The sequence below is a fragment of the Patiria miniata genome, unplaced genomic scaffold (genome assembly GCF_015706575.1).
Source record: "Patiria miniata isolate m_02_andy unplaced genomic scaffold, ASM1570657v1 HiC_scaffold_3, whole genome shotgun sequence".
In the NCBI taxonomy this organism is placed as follows: domain Eukaryota; kingdom Metazoa; phylum Echinodermata; class Asteroidea; order Valvatida; family Asterinidae; genus Patiria; species Patiria miniata.
Genome location: NW_024037069.1, coordinates 9,721,363 through 9,739,971, shown reverse-complemented (window position 1 = coordinate 9,739,971; position 18,609 = coordinate 9,721,363). Strand labels below are relative to the sequence as shown.

Here is an 18,609-nt window from a genome sequence, read left to right as displayed (position 1 = left end):
ATCTTGTACCGTAAACATGTGTACTGCGCTATACAAGGTTACGAAATAAATCAAGTGGATTGCGTTTTTGTTCGACAGCTCGGACAGCTCGATCGCCATTGTCCAACTGTGGATTTTTTTTTTACGATCTGCAATTGACCTCTATAAGAGACTAGCAAGTCCACAGACTAAGCGCTTGGCAAACAGTGGGCCCATGTACTTGACTTCTTGTGTGTCATTTCCCACGATTTATGAAAGGAAATCGTTTCGATGTTTCCCCTTATTTAAGAATGAAGGATCGGGCCACATTGAATATATTACTCATTTTCTTTCACTATAGGGCCAACCACATTGAGTAACGTCAATCGAACGGTTTCAACTCGGATGTACTTGAAGGCCTATTTATTATGAGCAATAGAACATATATAGATTCACTTCATTTTTAAACAACTTAATTCAGAAATCGTAACTTGGACTTCTATATGTATAATAAAATACGAATATTGGGTCTGCTATTTTTTTCACCTGCCTAACCAAACCAACTTTGAAAATTCTTCGAGCGGTGCACCAATAACTTCAAGTTGACAACACCCTGTTATTAAATGTCTAGTAGTAATCGTATACATGTAGGTCCTAAATGTAAATACGAGTCCGAGTCCACGCGCTCTGACATGAGAAGTGGTATCAACAACCACCGTGAATCAGTGTCCGTCTTCATGATGCTACCATCCTGTTTGCACATGGTTTTGGTCTTGTGTGCTCTAAGGATTCCCAAATCTATACAGCGCTATGCCCATCGCGATGTGAGGCTCTGACCCTAAGCCTTTAATAGGATCCGATTATAACTGATTTTGATGAGAATAACGGGCACTGGTGGTGGTGGTGGTTTGCTCGTTATTTATTAACTGGAAATTACCCCGAACGTACGGCACATCTTTCACCTCGTACCTGCGCCGCAGGATCACAGATCTTACATAGGTGCATGCTCCGCTTTTGCTGTCTGACTGTGCCACTTTCGTTTTGCAGTGCATGACCAGGCAGCCACCTGTAAGATTTAAGAGCTCACTAAAACGTTCCCGACTACCAATAATGATGATTTATGAGAGCTTGAGACTGAGTATAGGATTATAGCTTCGTGGAGGTGCTAAGCCCATTTGCTAAACGTAAAAACCAGTCACTTAGCAAAAACAGTTAGATATGTTATACCAGCCGAAAATGTCGGCAACGTGGTTTATTGATTTCGACTGGATCGCAGCTGGTTTTTGCTCCTATAGTTGCGTATAGTATACACGGATTTGGTCGTCATATGTTTTCCCCATGAAGTGGGCCAAGGAGTTTAATCCTTTTGTCCAGCACGTACGGTATATGACATTCCACCAAAACTATGTGAGTAATATACACTTCGGAATAATCAATTGAAAATAAAATCCACGTACCAAACTGCAAAAACAAAAACAGAAAGTTAATGCGCAACGATCGATATAGGGTCACCTGGTATTATGTGAGCACATTTCATAACTCAACAAAATACGTCTCACGTACTTTTAAAGTAGGCTAAGGCCTGTATATTTATTCATTGGTAACCTTCATGGTTACAACTAACATGTACTATATGTCTGTTGTTATATTTTCCCGGAAAGTTTGGCTTTTAGTCACTGCATGCATGGGCGTCGCCAGGATTTTTTGTAGAGGGGGGCAAAAAAAATTTTGCCAAAAAATGCTTGTATTTCTCAACACATTCTCGATTTATCAGTTTTAGAGGGGGGCAGGGACATTTTGCCCCCCCCCCCCAACTCATTAAATTTACACCACTTTGTCTTCGCTCCTCTTTTTCTTTTCTTTTTTTTCTTTTCTTTTTCTTCCTTTTTTTTTTTTTTTTTTTTTTTTGCTTTTCCAGGGGGGGGGGGGGGGGGGGGCAAGTGCCCCCCCTCGCGACGCCCATGACTGCATGTTATCGTACCAAACCGCTGTACTGAGAGAGAAGTCCAGTCAAGGGCGGATCGGGGGGGGGGGGGGCAACGGGCGCCATGCCCCCCCCCAAAAAAAAAACCCACCGAAACCCCCTCTTTTTTTTTTAAGTGACGCCGCAATAAAGGCAGACACTGCGTACACCCCCATCTTTTCCTCAAAACAAGTTGGTCAAAGTGGTCAGAAATTGTCCTCGGATCGCACCACATAGCATCTAGAATCCAACAAAATTTTGGGGCCAAGCGGGCCCCGAACCCCACGCCGTAATTTTCTGGACCCACTTTTTGGGGCCCAAACAATTGTCTTCTGGATCCGCCCTTGAGTCCGGTATCCATATATGGCGTTCTCATTATAGCTCTCTCGTATATAGAAAAAACAGATATTTCGGCGAACTTTGTGACGTCAACCGCCCAGAATTAATACCCTCCTCCCTGTTGAATCAATCAGTACCACCAGGGCACGTCGAAAGTTTCACTTAGAAAATTTCTCCGAACGTACGGATCATTTCTGTGTGCATGTGATGATGATTATGTGGAAGTGCCGAGACCAACGGATTGGTTCTCCGAACGAACACGGGAGAGTTTGTGCAAGTATGCCTATAGGTCATTGCTTGCAGTACCTGAGTGGAGTACCAACACGCTTGCCCGGACAAGCATACATGTACACTCATCATAATCAATAACTATTGCAAGTATTGACTAACAAGTAGCCGTAACTACGAACGATTCCCCAGTATATGCGCTAGGTCTCGACCTTCAAACTTGCTTGGAACTTCACGCGCCATGTCCCCGTGAGTGCATTCAGCTAGCTGGGTCCAGGGTCCTGAGAACTTATCGCCAATCGACTAGGGTACCGTATAATCCGCCGTCCCATTGCCGTGATAAATAACCCGCTTGGTACCCTCGAACAAGGTACACACATACCCCAAGTGGTCATTTAACTGATAAGGTCAACAAATCTGAACGTGTAAACACTGGAGAGGGGCTCAATGCTTCGATTCGGAACTCTGGCCGGCAAATCAGTGCCTGTTGACTGCCATTTGGATGTCTTGTATTAGATTGTTCTACCGTGACATTCCCGTGTTACCCAGTGCTATTATTAGTCCATGGTAGCTGACTGATAAGGGTTTAATACGCTACCCTGGGCTACAAAAAAGTTTGGTACCACTCAAGGGGGTATAATACCCACCAGCACATCAGCTGTGAGCTGCAGTCGGTGGCTTGTCACATCTCGAACCCGACCAACGCCAAAGCCAGCAAAGGGTACCCTCATCTTCATCTTCATCATCAGCATCATTGTCATCATTGATAGCGCACCACTTCAGACCATTAACTTGCTCCAGTTTCGGTTACTTTCTCTTCGATCGGCTGCTAATATGGTCGACGTGTACCGTACACGCTCCAGCCTTGAACGGGAGAGTTGGACTCTACAGAGACTCAACTCGGCCGGAGACCTCGAGGAAGAGAGTGACGCCAATAGTTCCTCCTCCGATGAGATCTCGTGCATGTCTGACAGCAACAGCTCCCTCAGCCCAAGCGAAGACGATCTTTTCCTGGAGTATCTCTTCTCACAGGGTCTGGCAGACACCGAAATGAGTAACACAATCCGTGACGCCTTGTTCAGTGTTCGCATTGATCATAATAAACTTGACTTTGATGCTGTCGCGGACAGCGTTTACCCCGATGGAGAGCCTGTCTACTACACACCCCAGCCGACACCAATCTACCCACCGGACCCTTTGCTGCACCACAGCTACAACCTGGTCGAACCTCCCAAAATCGCCTGCGATGATTATTTTAAGCCTCTGCCGTACATCATGAGCACCGACTCGATGAATGGTAACTACTTGCATCCTCCATGGCAGCAGTGTCAAGGTGGCGTCAATCTTCCAACTTTGGACAGTCCACGCCAACCCGGCAAGCCACCGATTCCCCGGGGTGTGATGGCTTCTCACTCTCCCCCTGCGGTTCCTTTGTCTCGTTCGGTAACCAAAGGGTTGTCCGTCAGTGAGACGGTTATCCAAGTCTCGACACCGGTCAAAAACGAGCCCGTGTCCCCTCAAAACCTGACCAGTCAGAGAATGGCCCTCTTGCCAGCCTCCGGTGTACGCATCACTCACATCCCCGTCACCACACCCACGGGAGCAGTGGGGAACACATCACCAGCAGAGCCCACGACCGCTGTCCGCAAACCATCCAGAAGCAGAGGCACCGGAAAAGTGGCGGACGAACTCAAAATCCACAAGTGCACTTACCCTAACTGCGGTAAGATGTACTCTAAGAGCTCTCATCTTAAGGCCCACCTGCGCCGTCACACCGGTGAGAAACCTTTCGTGTGCACCTGGGAGGGCTGCAAGTGGCGCTTCTCTCGATCGGATGAGCTGGCCCGTCACAAGCGCTCTCACTCCGGAGTCAAACCCTACCAGTGCACCATCTGTGAAAAGAGGTTTTCCCGCTCGGACCATCTATCCAAGCACATCAAGGTGCACATGAATGGTGTCACCCGAGGTGTGAAAACAACCAATAGCAACATGATGGTCTCCAGATGATGCATGTAAGAAAATGATGAAGTATATAGAAGACGGATATTCGCTTTCCCTCTTAACTGGGATATTTGCTTTCCCTCTTAACTGGGATATTTGAACTGAACTTGGTTCATAAAAGGCTACATATTTTGCATGAAAATTATGCTGCATCATACGAACAGTACTTTTCAGTTGCCAAACTTGACAGCAACCTGCAGGTATTTTCGATGCTTAAAATAAGAGGTTGTTGGGCGAATTTCCTTGCTGCTTGACCTTGTGTTTTTTTCGTTCAAGAAGACAAAAATATTTTACGTCAACTTGTATACAATTTTTTCCCATCTGTTTATTATATTCTTAGAATTCCCTGACGTCATGATGACGTTTGGGCTGACTGGGTAGACAACTGGGTATTATGCTGTGAGCAATTTGTATATATATTTTTTTGCATAGTGAAAAATGTCAAAAGTATTACCAAAAATACCGTTAGTTAGCGGGTTGTATTTTCCCATTATACACTGCAGAGGTCACACGAACAGTATGCTTATTACAAAGCCATGCCGCCGAGAACAGCTTGTGTTTATTCTTCCCAAAACTACCTGTTGACTTTATGTAAAAAAAAAGGTATTGACTGAAATACGAAGGCCAATATAAACGCAAGTCAAACATGTAACTGCTTTGTAGATAGGCTTAGGTACAGCAAGTGGATTCGAATTTTGGGCGAGGATCGAGGTCTAGAACGGGAAAGATTAAAGTGTACATTATATGAAAATTGCTCTTTTTTTTTTTTTTTTTTTTGGAAAGCAGCTTGTATTCTCGTCAAACAAAATGCAGGGAACATCTGAGGGACAAGTTGCCCTTTTTTAAATTCCTGTTAAAACCTCGACCCGCCCTTGCTGCTTCCGCATTATAGAAAGTAACTGTTAAAGATGTAGAATTATTGAGTAAAAATGTCTCTTTTGAAGACGTCTGTATTAGATTTAGCTAAAACTTTTGTTTATACCCCTTTTTTGTCTAAATTATTTCCTGTACGCCCGTGCATTTGATAACATCATTTGGTATTATGTGAAACAGATATTTGGACATTGCAAAAAAAAAAAACCAAACAAACAGCAGAAATAATGGCTCAACCATTTGTAAAGGCTGAAGCCTTCTGAACTCTAGCAAGTTTAAAGAGGCAGTGGACTCATCATAAAGGTGATAATGAATGAAGTGCACGTGACCCGACAACAAGACCAAAACCCAAAAATTTGCCGCAAACTAGTTTTCTTCTAAATGTAAAGTAAAAGAAAACATGTTTACCGTCCCAGCCTTTTTCCACATCGGTGGCAAGTCCCTACATAAACCGTATATATCAGTGATGGAAATGGGATACATTACAGAAAACTCCACATATTGCGCGACCGGGAAAGATGACGGTCATTTTGCTGGTAAAAATATTATAAACATGTCTTGCAATTGGCGGAAAGGAAAGCGGCCATCTTCAGAAATTGCGGCCATTTTGAAAATTTTGAAAATTGAAATTTTCCTCAAGCACTTTGTTTCTGCGATCCACGAATAAAAAAGTGCTAGTCTATGGAATAGCCGCTTGCAGACAGGCGTCTATTACTATCGCGCAGATTCGGCGATTATGCAAAACAAGACTGCGTCTTGACATCAAGATTCTGGCCGTTCAGCGGGCGCCTTGTATCGGGTCTTTCGTAACCCGTTGTTGTATTACAAAAACTTGACAGCCAAATTGACCAATCAACAGCATTGTTCACATTTCTGATCGAAATGGCGTCACACTTTCTAAAGTCGACTCCAATTTGCTTCGGCACGCGGGGTCGCATAAAATGTGCATGCTAGGATGTATCAGACGTTAAGTGTTGCTTTGCACACGTGAAATTCAATGTCTGATCCTCGAAAACCTTTCCGGCCTTAGTAAATTCTGTACTCAATGGATTGAGGCATCAAAGGGCAAGGAGAGGTTAATAGGGGCAGATGTCCCGAGGTTACATCAGTCAGTTGCTTACTTTACCGCATGTCGTTTCCTCTTCTCATTTTGTTAACAACTGGTGGCCTACCTCCACATTTAATATCTCCTAGCCCTTATCTCTGCTTTTCTATTTGATTTTGTATTATGTGCGGAATGAATTGGCTGTAACTGTAAGATAAAGCGCCTTTCAAGCACGATATGATAAGGAAATAAAAGAATTATGTAACGAGGAAATGATGTACCGTGTATTCATGTTTTAATAGCGTGGAAACACAGCTCCTCATATGAGTCTGTGGCCTTGAATCCACTAACGAGAGGTTGTAGATAGTACGTGTCAGGGCACCAAACAGACTCTACGATACTGATTTTGTATTTGGTTTTTTAAACAACTATGCATCTATTATCTGTTGTGCAACCGGTATCGGTTGTGCAAATCCCGGATGTACCGTGGCTGCTTCGCAAAAAACTAACACTGTTGTTTGAAGACTTCTATTTGTAACTGAAGGAAACTGTACGAAGTACCTATGCCTACATGTATAGGTTATAGTTTAAAAAAAAGAGAGAGATTGTTAATACTCTAATTAGGCATAATACTACTGAATTACTGTCCTTCAAAATAAAAAAAAGTAAGGCTCGTTCTGTATTAAGTGGAATACATGTAAGCATATATTTTGCCATAGTTTGTATGAAAAATTACCACAAAATGAATTAATTTCATTAAAAGAAAACACACGAGAAAAGGCACATAATGATAGCGTTGAGATTTAGGCTTAACACCAAATTTTTATTGAGAATTTAAAAGAAAAGGCTAGAAATTCATGAATTTACAGAGTTTCATAAACCCGGTTTCGCGCCATCCACTTCAAATGTCCTGGCTTCTTCTTTTTCACATAGGCCTATAGGCCTAATTGAACTTTGGCCACTCTTCCTTCTTACAGACCAATACAACGGAACACAGAACTGTCATCTTCTTTGCATGATAGTTTGGAAAAAGATATTTAAAGGACCCATGTCATGAATTTTACTTATAGGAACATATTTTTATGCAACTTTCTACTCCTCTAAAATGTATAAAAAAAACTATATGACATCCCTTATTGGTTAATCTTATTGAAAGATGCTCTTCTTTATACATTTTATATTTCCCATGATATTCCTGACAAATGAGGGCAGAAGTTGTGATGTCGTTTGAGGAAGACACTGTTCGGTTTAGGAGTTTTCTGTTCAAAATTGTAAAAACACAAAATATGCTCATTGAAAACATGGGTGAGAAAACTCTTGTGAGAAAATTTAGGTTCTGAAATAGCTGTAACATTGAGGCTTCTGCCTGAAATGACAACACATTTTTTGCTTATGAATATGCAAATTTTCATTAGCCTAAAAAACCAAATAGGCACCAAAATGAACGAAAATGTTAAATATTGTTAAATGGGACACAAAGATGCATTTACACAAGGACTACATTAAAAAGTTACATTACATAGCCCTTTCAGTCTGTGTGTTGAAGTAGAAAAGCAAATGACATAAACTTTCAAAATTAATATCGAATTACTAATTCCTTTTATTTTTAGTTGAACCCGTCCAACCCTCTTTCAAAACCATATCTTGCTTTCAGTTGCAGCGTCCACAGAACGAGACAACTTGGGCCATTTAATTGCCTCAAAACTATTCAAAAGAAGATTAGCATTTTTCTGGGGGTACCATTAGGCCATTTGATTCGACGGTTATCTCTGTGTGTCCTCGGATAAGGACCCGTGCAATGTGCACGACTGTTTGCAGTTTGTATAACGGGAGCAGTATGATTCGTTCTCTTTTGATCGGATTCAACTTTTAATTGAATATACCGCTTTGGGAAATGCACCCGGGTGACCTTGCATGCGCTAACTAACGATCCGCGTCTTGAACTTTGTAACTTATAGATTATTCGGGTATACACACTTGGCAATTAACTGATTTATCAGTTTTCATTCAATGCAATCTTTCCTATTTTTGCGTAAACTTAGGTTAGAGGATCCTGGTAAAAATTTTCCATTCGGCTTCTGGAATTGGGTTGCCGCCTCACGTGACTGGAAAGCAAGACCACAATATCGAGTAAAATTGAGTACCAAGCTAGCTTTTTTTTCCTTTTTTTTTTGCTGGTCCTAAAAGGCCAGCCAGCCTATACAGGGTGAGTAAAAAAAACGAAACCCAAATGTCGGGACTATTGTTTTAGTGAAGTTCTGCATGTAGCACTTTCAAAATGTGGCATATGAAAGCCCAATTCATAAACCTTGTTGTAGTACAAGAATCATTCAAATCACTCATGTACTTTTCAAGTTATCACATAGGGATGTGTGTGAATTGTTTTCGTGAATTGTTTTCGTTTTGCTGAAAGAACACACACCTTTTTGGTGATCCGTGGACAGAACTTTAAAACGGTGGTTGTGTTTAAAATTCCGTAACTTAGAAATTACATAAGTGATTTGAATGATTCTTGTATTAACAGAAAGCTTATGAATTGGGCTTTCATATCCTAGATTTTGAAAGTGCTACATGCAGAACTTAACTAAAACAATAGTCCCGACATTTGGGTTTCGGTTTTTTTTACTCACCCTGTAGTGTCCTCTTTAAACCTATCTGACTTACTGACTGACTCGCTGACTAACTGCCACTTGTGATCCGGGCAGTGCTATTGTATAGGATTTCACTTTAACACCAATGAATGGGCTAAATCCGGCCGCCAGTGAATAGCCATTTTGAATCAATTGAATAGAGTACTTACTCCAATTCATATACAAGCTCTCAACAAGCACATATACAGAGCAATGCTTTTGAAGTCACGGTAGTGTGAAGAGCAAAATTTAGTTTTACAATTTAAATCTCCCAATGCAATATTCCATCAAAATCAAAAATAAAAACAAATTAAATTAAACATTTGAAATTTATTAAATAAATATTTTTTTGTTGCGATTGAATTTCACGATCCTCCAGGATTGAATATTTTGAGTGCGATAAACTTATAAAGATGCATCTAATAACAATAATCCGCAACTCATTGGTTTCTGCCGAAGTGTTACAAACTTTCCCCTTTCTGTTTATACCAACTTAAATGCTGGCGATGATCGGCACGAATGTAGAAGTTCACGAGGCGAATTTAAATTTGTATTTTTTGGGGGTCGTATTAGCATATCTTCGATACGCCACATAAAATAGTTTTTATTGATTTATTATGTGTACCCTGGGGTATTCCACAGGGCCCGGGAACTCAAACCCATTCAACGATCGTATTTTACAACACATGTGTTGAGCAACCACTCGTGTCAATCCTCGAGCAACGCTGTTTATTGCTCTCTTGTGGTCCTTGAATTGCCATAACTTTTGAGTTTCAAAGATTTTGCTTTAAGATAAAAATCATCGACCGCAACACACGTGGTTGAAAGGTAATACGCTTGATGTTGAACTTGAACATAATTTGACATAATGGACTTTGTAGGAAAAGGTAGACGGCACTTAAAGCCTGGAAGATTTCAAGGTCAATCTTCGCTGGTTCATTTATAAACTTGCGAATTCCACCAAAGTTTATTCTTTCGAATTGCTTTTGATATTAGCCTACATGTATCCTGATATTAAATACTGCAAATGAGAGGAACGTATACGTGTCTGAGAAAAAGTTGGCCTATAAGGCAAATGGTGCACCAGAAATAGGGCAATATATATGACTCAAATTCACCATATGAAATTTAACAATAAGTGCCAGCCGAAAGATGGCACTGAATTCACGTCATTATTGATGACACACAATGTCCATATATGGTCTGATGCAAACTCATTATCACCTATGACTTACAAAAGATGAAGACACTAAAATATCCCATTGAGGTAATCTCGGTATCGACATAGATACATCGATTACGGACTTGCGTGCGCGTGACGTCATCAACATTTTGCTATACTGCATGCAGCCACTTGACACTTTATCGCGACCCGCAGAGATTGTGCCAAATCATAATATCACAAAGGAACACTTCAAGGGATATGTTGCTATTTAATCTGTAGACGTACGGCAAGCCCAAACTTGATCTTTCATATCAAGTGGTTTCACCTGACCCAGAAAGCGTATCAGGGAGTCGCGTTGTGACAGGGATGAACAAGATATGAATGGATTTTTAAGGTTTATTGTATCTTGAACGTCTATTTAGGTCTCGCTATATGTACGTTTTAATTTAACTGAAAGGTACTTTTTACGATTTTAAAGTAACTCTCTAAATATGGGTCAGATGGACCTCGGAATCCGGGTTATATTTAGCTCGATCCTTTTCCGGGTCACAAATGACATTTTTCCGGGTCACAACTGACAATTTCCGGGTCATATATAACACTTTTCCGGTTCAAAATATCCCGGAAAAGTGTCCTTTCGACCCGGTAAAGTGTTATCATACCCGGAAAAGGGTTGAGCCAAAATGGATTCTATGTCAATCTGACTCGGATTTTTTAGAGTGTAACATTCGTCCGGAGATCGCCAAATTTTAGTGGAAGTTTTTGTTGTCTTCTAGTCGTGTATAGGTTCGTCTGAGGAGTCAGACATTCACGTGTGTGGAACCACACGAACGAATGTCTAATATACGTACATGCAAATTGTATGCGAACCCCACGCGCCAGCCAATCGGAGTCGACTTTAGAAACTGTGACGGCATTCCGATCAGAAATGTGGACTAACTGTTGATTGGTCAATTTAGCTGTCATTATTTTGTAAAAAAAACAGCGGGTTACGGAAAACTCCACAGAAGGCGCCCGCTGAATGGTCAGAATCTGAATGTCAAGACGCAGTCTTGTTTTACATAAAATCTCCGAATTGAATATCATAGACGCCTGTATGCAAGCGGCTATTCTATTATATGATTGTAAAGGTCTCGGTAACAGACAATTCACATAATATGTCTTGCATTAACACAGTATGTTGAAAAACATTGGCTCACATACGTAAGTTCCAGCAGCGAATAAAGCCATCAAAGCTGTCAACGTCAGCATCGCATATTATAAAGTGGCAATTGTGGAACATAAATGAGGGAAGCACTGCGTATCTTATAAATGTGACTGGAATCAAGACAATATCACTCGAACAGCTTGATTTTTGGAGACCAAAAGTTTCTACTCGAAAACTAAGTTCTTCGTGCGATATAATTATATGAAACGCAGTCTTTATAGCTTAGTTATGAGACAGAGTTCTTCTATATTCTTCTGTTAGGTAATACACTGTACATGCATCTTTCCATCTATTTTCAATTCGTTCCAGATAAAAACGCTCCTTTAATTTAAACCCCTTCTTTAAATCTGTGAATGCATGGTTTCTATAATAACAAACCTTCGCCAAACTTGTCATTGAAATGTGATGATGCGCAAATGCTGGTACATTTAAGCAAGGTACCTTCAAGTTGCCTTCTCTGTTCTAAAACGAGATTGTCTGATAAGTTTACCACGCTAGCACTTCGCCGTCAATAACGCATACAGAAGAGGCAAAGTTCAAGGGGTGACAACCTATGTACCAATACGAGCGTTATTCTCGCTTCAGTCAATTATTGAGCAGTCATTCAGACACTTGTACGTACGATGTGATTGCGCAGGGTCCAGTGTGCATGTTGTGTTTATTTCATTCAAGTGGGATGGGAAAACTTGACTGCGGGATTGGGCAATGGCCGCGGGCAACGTTCTTACAAGCATGGAATATCGCTCGCTTAGGTATTACGCATGCTGAACGTACATCTCATGTCACATGAAATAGACAGGTCAACCAACCCACCAACGAAACAGACAACCAAGCAACTAACCAACAAACGATCGAACAAAACGTATGATTTTTTTATATTCCAAAATAGGGCCCTCTGGACGTCAGATCAACTGAAAGTCTATTTGATAATTGGCGTTTTTGCTTGGACATTAATTGCTGGACTTGTCACAAGCATTGACATCATGGCGGCATTGGTCACCCCTGGTTATCCGATCCGCGCACTGTGCCCTCTTGCAGTGAAAGGGGGAGTGCGGAGAGAGGGCGCTAATCTGTACGTAGAAAATTCAGAAACCGATCACAAGCAAGTTCCAACTTGAGTAGGGGAGGGGGTGGAGATGCACCCGCCCGTCTGACACAATTTTATCTCTCTATAAATCACATTTTCGAAACGTTATTTACTTCAAACAAACACAAAAAAGGGGTTGATAGATAATAAGACTTCGTCCATGATTAGCACTGGTTTCGTTTCTGATGAGTCACGTGTGTTGTTCGATGATAACTGCGCGATTGGTACGGATATAATTTTTGCTTGGAAACAGTTTCTGGTAGGGAATAATCGTTTCTTTTTTTGAAATGTTAATCTATAGCGTGGCCTTCCATCCTTGAACGTGGAAATGGTTATGTTATGCTCAGTTTCTTTCAAGTTATAACACTTTTTTTGTGATTTAATTGAAGCCTATGGCTCTCAAGCTGTTTTTCTATCAACTCAATGAGATACCTTGTTGATAAGTTTTTGTCTTGACCAAGACGATCTGTTTATTAATATTGTGATATACGAAATAAAATAAATCAAAACAAAATAGAAAACCGATGTGCGTGGTATTACAGGTTTTTCCCTGCTATTTTTTTTAAACGTTTATAATTTGAATTTATCGTTTCTGATATTCAAATTCGTCCATCATTCGATTTAGTGTACTTCCAATGTTTAATTTCGTCTTTAATTTGACAGACAATTTCAAATCCAGTTTAAGCAAATTCAAACAACTGAGCACACGTTTTCATCCCGGAGTATATTCAATTGCATCTTGTTATTCAGAAATCAAATTCGTCTAGTTGATTAATAAGACGAACTCGATCTCTGAATACTGCCATTCGGCAACAGCTTTAACGAATTTGATCTGTAACGACGAATATTCTCGACCCGGTGACTAAAGATGGTGACCAAACTTTGAAATTGAGTTGTGAATAACTATAATTGATTTTGGTAAATTGAATGAAAATTTCGTTTAAAATAGCCGGAAAACCTATACTACAGCTGTAGAGGTTCCTCTTGTGTCACAAGTATTAGCCCACTACACTGAGAAAACTGGCACGTTCAGACCTTTACGTACCGGTAAAGTTGGCCGAATTATATAATTTTGTAACTTCGATTTTTATATCTGTCATGCATTTTATTGCGAAATGTAAGCAAGCCGTTTTAAAAAAGCCACTCGTCTTATCTGTTGAAGTGGCAGACGAGTAGTAGGGGAGAAGGGCGGATACCAGACTTTGCCATAGGTCTGGGGGTAGTACAGGGCCAGTGGGGAGAGGGGCAGGTACCAGACTTTACCCTCCCCCTTTCCCCACCCTCTGGCCACGCCCCCACCCCACCCGCCCCTCCCGATATCTCAGCCCCAAGCCAAAACCGGGGCTCAATATCTCTCGTCTTGAAGATCTCCCTCACCAGCCGGTGAGTCTGATTGCTTATAAATCCAAAAGTCTGACCTCTTAAAAAAAATTTAAAAAAATTATATTGATATATATAAATGATGAGTATGATCAAGCCAATCGTTAAGGGATTTTCTAGATGGAATAAAGCCACGCTGCGCGATTACGTCCAGCGATATAATATACCGTACGATCAAAATGTTGCTCTTACGCGTAAAGTCTACATCAACGGGATAAAAAAATACGAAGCTCAATTTAGAAACTTGAGGAAAAAGAAGCTACATGAGCTCAAACAGATTGTAGACGATTATGATCTAGAATATAACCCGTCGGGTTATAAGGGTCGATTTTTGAAAAAAGATTTACTCTCGGCGATTCAAAACTCTAGGCAACCCGAGTATTTTCAAGAGGCTGAGTTTAGAGCGACGAGGAGATTTAGAAATAACTTTAGAAACTGGGAACTGATTCCTAGACTTTTTAACGACGATTTAGTCAAGTTTTTTGATACGCACAAAGATCAAATTGTAAATAAAATCAAGTCAGAATTGAGAGAGCTGAGAGGTTTAAAAATGGAGCTCACAATCAAAATAAAATACGAAAAAACCAAACCCGATGGTACGATCGAAACGATCGAAGCTACACATTTTACCGATCAGAGAGTCGTTTTAAATCAAAGTCAAATAAAACAGGTTTTAAAAGAAGACATCGACCAGATATTTAGAAAGGATGAAAGGTATACGAATCAAGGATCGGGTTGGGTTTTAAAAAAGATAATGGCGTTGTATATCAACATCAACAGGTTTAACCCTGTGAGAGGTAGTTCTTATATTGACCTACCAAAATGTATCAAACAGAAAACGGCGATGATTAACATTAAAAACAAAGACGACGAGTGTTTGAGATGGTGTTTGAGAGCTGCTCTTGGGTTGTATACGGATAAAGTAAAAAATAACATAAAAAACGATCCTAAATATAAAATTCATAAAGAAGAACCTGTTGTATACACCAAAGACGACGGACTCAAATTTAAAGGCGTAGACTTTCCAACACCGATCGACCAGATACCAAAGATAGAAAGACAAAATAATTTAACGATAAACGTATACGGTTATGAGGGGGAAATATATCCGTTATACGTGTCTAAAAACTACAAACCAGAGTCACGACCTATCGATCTGTTTTTGTTTTCTGAGGGCGACAAGCATCACTACTGCTGGATAAATAACTTTTCGAGATTGATTCACAACGTTACAAAAGATAAAAGTAAGAAATATTTTTGTCGAAGGTGCCTGAGTCATTATAGAACGCAAGTAAAATTAGATAGACACATGGCCGATTGTAACGGTATAGATACACATCCGTCAAAGATTGTATTTCCTACCGCTAAGCAAAAATATGTAAATAACGAGTGGATAGTCGACGAAAACGATGTGCCAACATTAGAATTTAAAAACTACAGGTTTAAACAAAAAGCACCGTTTGTAGTTTACGCCGACTTTGAATCGATATTAGAAAAAAACTCGGACGATAAAAAGAACAACACGCAAAAGACAAACATTCACAAAGCTAGCGGTTACTCGTTGGTAGTAGTTAGATGCGACGGCACCAATGCGTATCAAGAGACTTATAGAGGTAAAGATGCTGTATCAAAGTTTGTAAATAAAATGTTAAAAATACAAAGCGACATAAATTGCATATTTAAAAAACCCCAACCCATGAAATTTAATGAGCGAGCTAAAGAACATCATGATACAACAAACACGTGTTGGATTTGCGAGAAACCAATTTATCCCAATTACTCGAGCAACTGTCAGTGCCAGAAACCCCAAAAACCAAAAACAGAAAAACAAATAAAAGAACATCAGTACGAAAACAAAAATGGATTTACAGAGTCTAAATGCCTCGAATGCAAAAAGAAAATCAACAAATTTAGAAAGGTGAGAGATCACTGCCACGTCACGGGTAGATATAGAGGTACCGCGCACGCCTACTGCAATCTAAAATTACAAGTTAAACCAGGTTTTACCCCCATACCAGTCGTCTTTCACAATCTGCAAAATTACGACGCTCACTTGATCATGCAGAGTATTTCAGAGTACGATGAAAAGGAAATACAAGTTATCGCTAGAAATTCAGAAAAGTATATTTCGTTTTCGATCGGAAATATGCGATTTATAGACTCGTTTAATTTTATGGCGTCTTCGTTGGATAGATTATCTAAAGCTTGTCCGAGAGAGTCGTTTAAACTACTCAGAGAACATTTTAATCGTCAAAATATCGACTCGTTGTTACAAAAAGGAGTTTATCCGTATGAATACATGGACTCGTTTGACAGATTTCAAGAGACCAGCCTACCCCCCATCGAACAATTTTACAGCAGCCTAAAAGACGAAAATATATCGCGAGAGGACTACGACAGAGCTAAACTGACGTGGAACGAGTTTAAAGTTAAAAACATGGGGGAATATCACGATTTGTACGTCACTACCGATACGTTATTACTGGCATGCGTATTTGAAAACTTTAGGAAAACGTGCATTACAAACTACGCGTTAGATCCGGCTAATTACTATACAGCACCAGGATTGTCGTGGGATGCCTTGTTAAAACACTCGGAAATTAAACTCGAACTATTGCAAGACGTAGACAAACATTTATTTTTTGAAAAAGCAAAAAGAGGTGGTATCTCAAGCGTGGGTGGTATGAGATACCACAAAGCCAACAACAAATACCTACCCGACCATAATCCAAACGAGCCGTCGAGTTACATCACCTACCTCGATGCAAACAATCTGTACGGCTGGGCCATGAGTCAATACCTGCCGTACAAAGACTTTAAATGGGCGTCTACAAAAACGTTTACCGAGTCTAAGATATTATCTCTCAGGAAAACGTCAAACACCGGTTACTGCTTTGAAGTAGACCTCGATTACCCGGATAATCTCCACGACCTGCACAACGATTATCCCCTAGCGCCAGAAAATATCGTCATACCAAAAGAATGGATGTCTGATTATCAAAACGAGTTATTGGATACCGAACCTAGTAGCAACGTGCAAAAATTAACGTGTACCCTTAATCCTAAACAAAAATATGTTTTGCACTACGTCACGTTGCAGTTGTATCTCAAACTCGGCTTGAAACTTAAAAAGGTACATCGAGTGTTGCAATTTAAACAAGCTCCTTGGATGGCATCTTACATAGACAAAAACACGCAACTCCGAACAAAAGCGACCTCTGATTTTGAGAAAGACTTTTTTAAACTGATGAATAACAGCGTGTTTGGTAAGACGATGGAAAACGTCAGAAACCGGATTGACGGTTACCTGCTCAGAGACAATAACGATGACGATCGAGATAAATACCAAAAAATTATACAGAAACCGAGCTACAAAACGACGACGTCATTTTCAGAATGCAAATTGTCATTTGTCGAAAAGTACAAGACTAAAACCGTGTTAAACAAACCAATCTATTGCGGAGTGAGTATCTTGGATCTATCTAAGACGCTGATGTACGATTTTTATTACAACCATTTGAAAGACAAGTACAAAGAGAAAATCAGGTTGATGTACAAAGATACGGACAGTTTGGTACTCGTAGTGCACACTGACGACGTGTACAAAGATATGCAGCAAAACGGGCAACAATACGACCTTTCGAATTATCCGACGGATCATCCTTTGTACGACCCAACCAATAAGAAAGTGATCGGTAAATTTAAAGACGAGTTTGGAGGTAAAATAGTCAAAGAAGTTGTTTGTATAAGACCTAAAATGTACTCCATTTTAACCGCTGACATCAACCTGAAAAAAGCCAAGGGTGTCACAAAATCGGTTACCTCTAAGAAATTAAAACACCGACACTATTACGACTGCATCTTAAACAAGAAATCTCATTATGAAACCATGACTCACATTAGATCGGAAAATCACATCCTTTACACCGTATCTCTAAATAAACTATCGTTGAGTCCGTTGGACACAAAGAGGTACATTTTACCGGATGGTATAAACACGCTGGCTTTTGGTCACTACGGCGGTAATTGCGTGTCCTCGGGTACGACTTGAAGCTCTTGTCTCACAAAACTCCTTTTTGGGCCGTTTTGAAGGTAATAAAGAGTAGGACCCGTCGTGACTTTTTTACCGTTAATCATTTTAAATTGACTCGTTCTTTTTTCCACGTTGAAGATGTCTACGCTCCAAATGGGGTCCGTGGCTCTTCTCGAGGTTCCACCCTCTTGCTCGCCCGGGTAATATAAATATCTAACCATAGCATCTTGCGGTAATTGTTGCGCTTTTGTTTTAACGGGGTTAGCCGGCGATTGCCGGACCTGTTCTAGTTTAACCGCCTCTGACGGTGCTTTAGCTATTAATCTCGTCGTTTCATCGTTTACAGCTTTGATCACGCTGGGTAATCGCTCGACCCATTGCGTGTTTCTACTCTCGGGATTTAACATTTCTTGAGCGTACTGATGACCAAACAGTCTCTCGGCTAGCGTTCGATTAAATCTTTCTACGATACCCTGCGATCGGTGGTTTCCTGGTTCACCTACGATAATCTCGACGTTTTTTGAGGTCATCCATTTTTTAAATGCGCCTTTAAATTCGGTACCGGCGTCTACTCTCAACGTTTTAGGGTAACTCAAAGGAGATCTCGCGTAAATCTTGACGATAGCATCTTGGGTGGAATCCGCCGTTTTAGAAACCAAAGGTTCTGCTTCGTGGTATCGACTCGCTACGTCGACAACCG

The 18,609-nt window shown here is 40.5% G+C and overlaps 1 protein-coding gene across 1 annotated transcript; it reads left to right on the top strand.

Moving 5' to 3' along the window:
- Window positions 1–2,442: 2,442 nt before the first annotated feature.
- On the top strand, window positions 2,443–6,140 carry LOC119738787 (Krueppel-like factor 3). Its single transcript, XM_038213747.1, has one exon. It carries the CDS (start codon window positions 3,323–3,325, stop codon window positions 4,493–4,495), a length of 1,173 nt encoding a protein of 390 aa, XP_038069675.1. The 5' UTR covers window positions 2,443–3,322; the 3' UTR covers window positions 4,496–6,140.
- Window positions 6,141–18,609: the final 12,469 nt, after the last annotated feature.

Coding starts and splice junctions, on each gene's coding strand:
- LOC119738787 (XM_038213747.1), top strand. CDS start 3,323: ATGGTCGACGTGTACCGTACACGCTCCAGCCTTGAACGGGAGAGTTGG.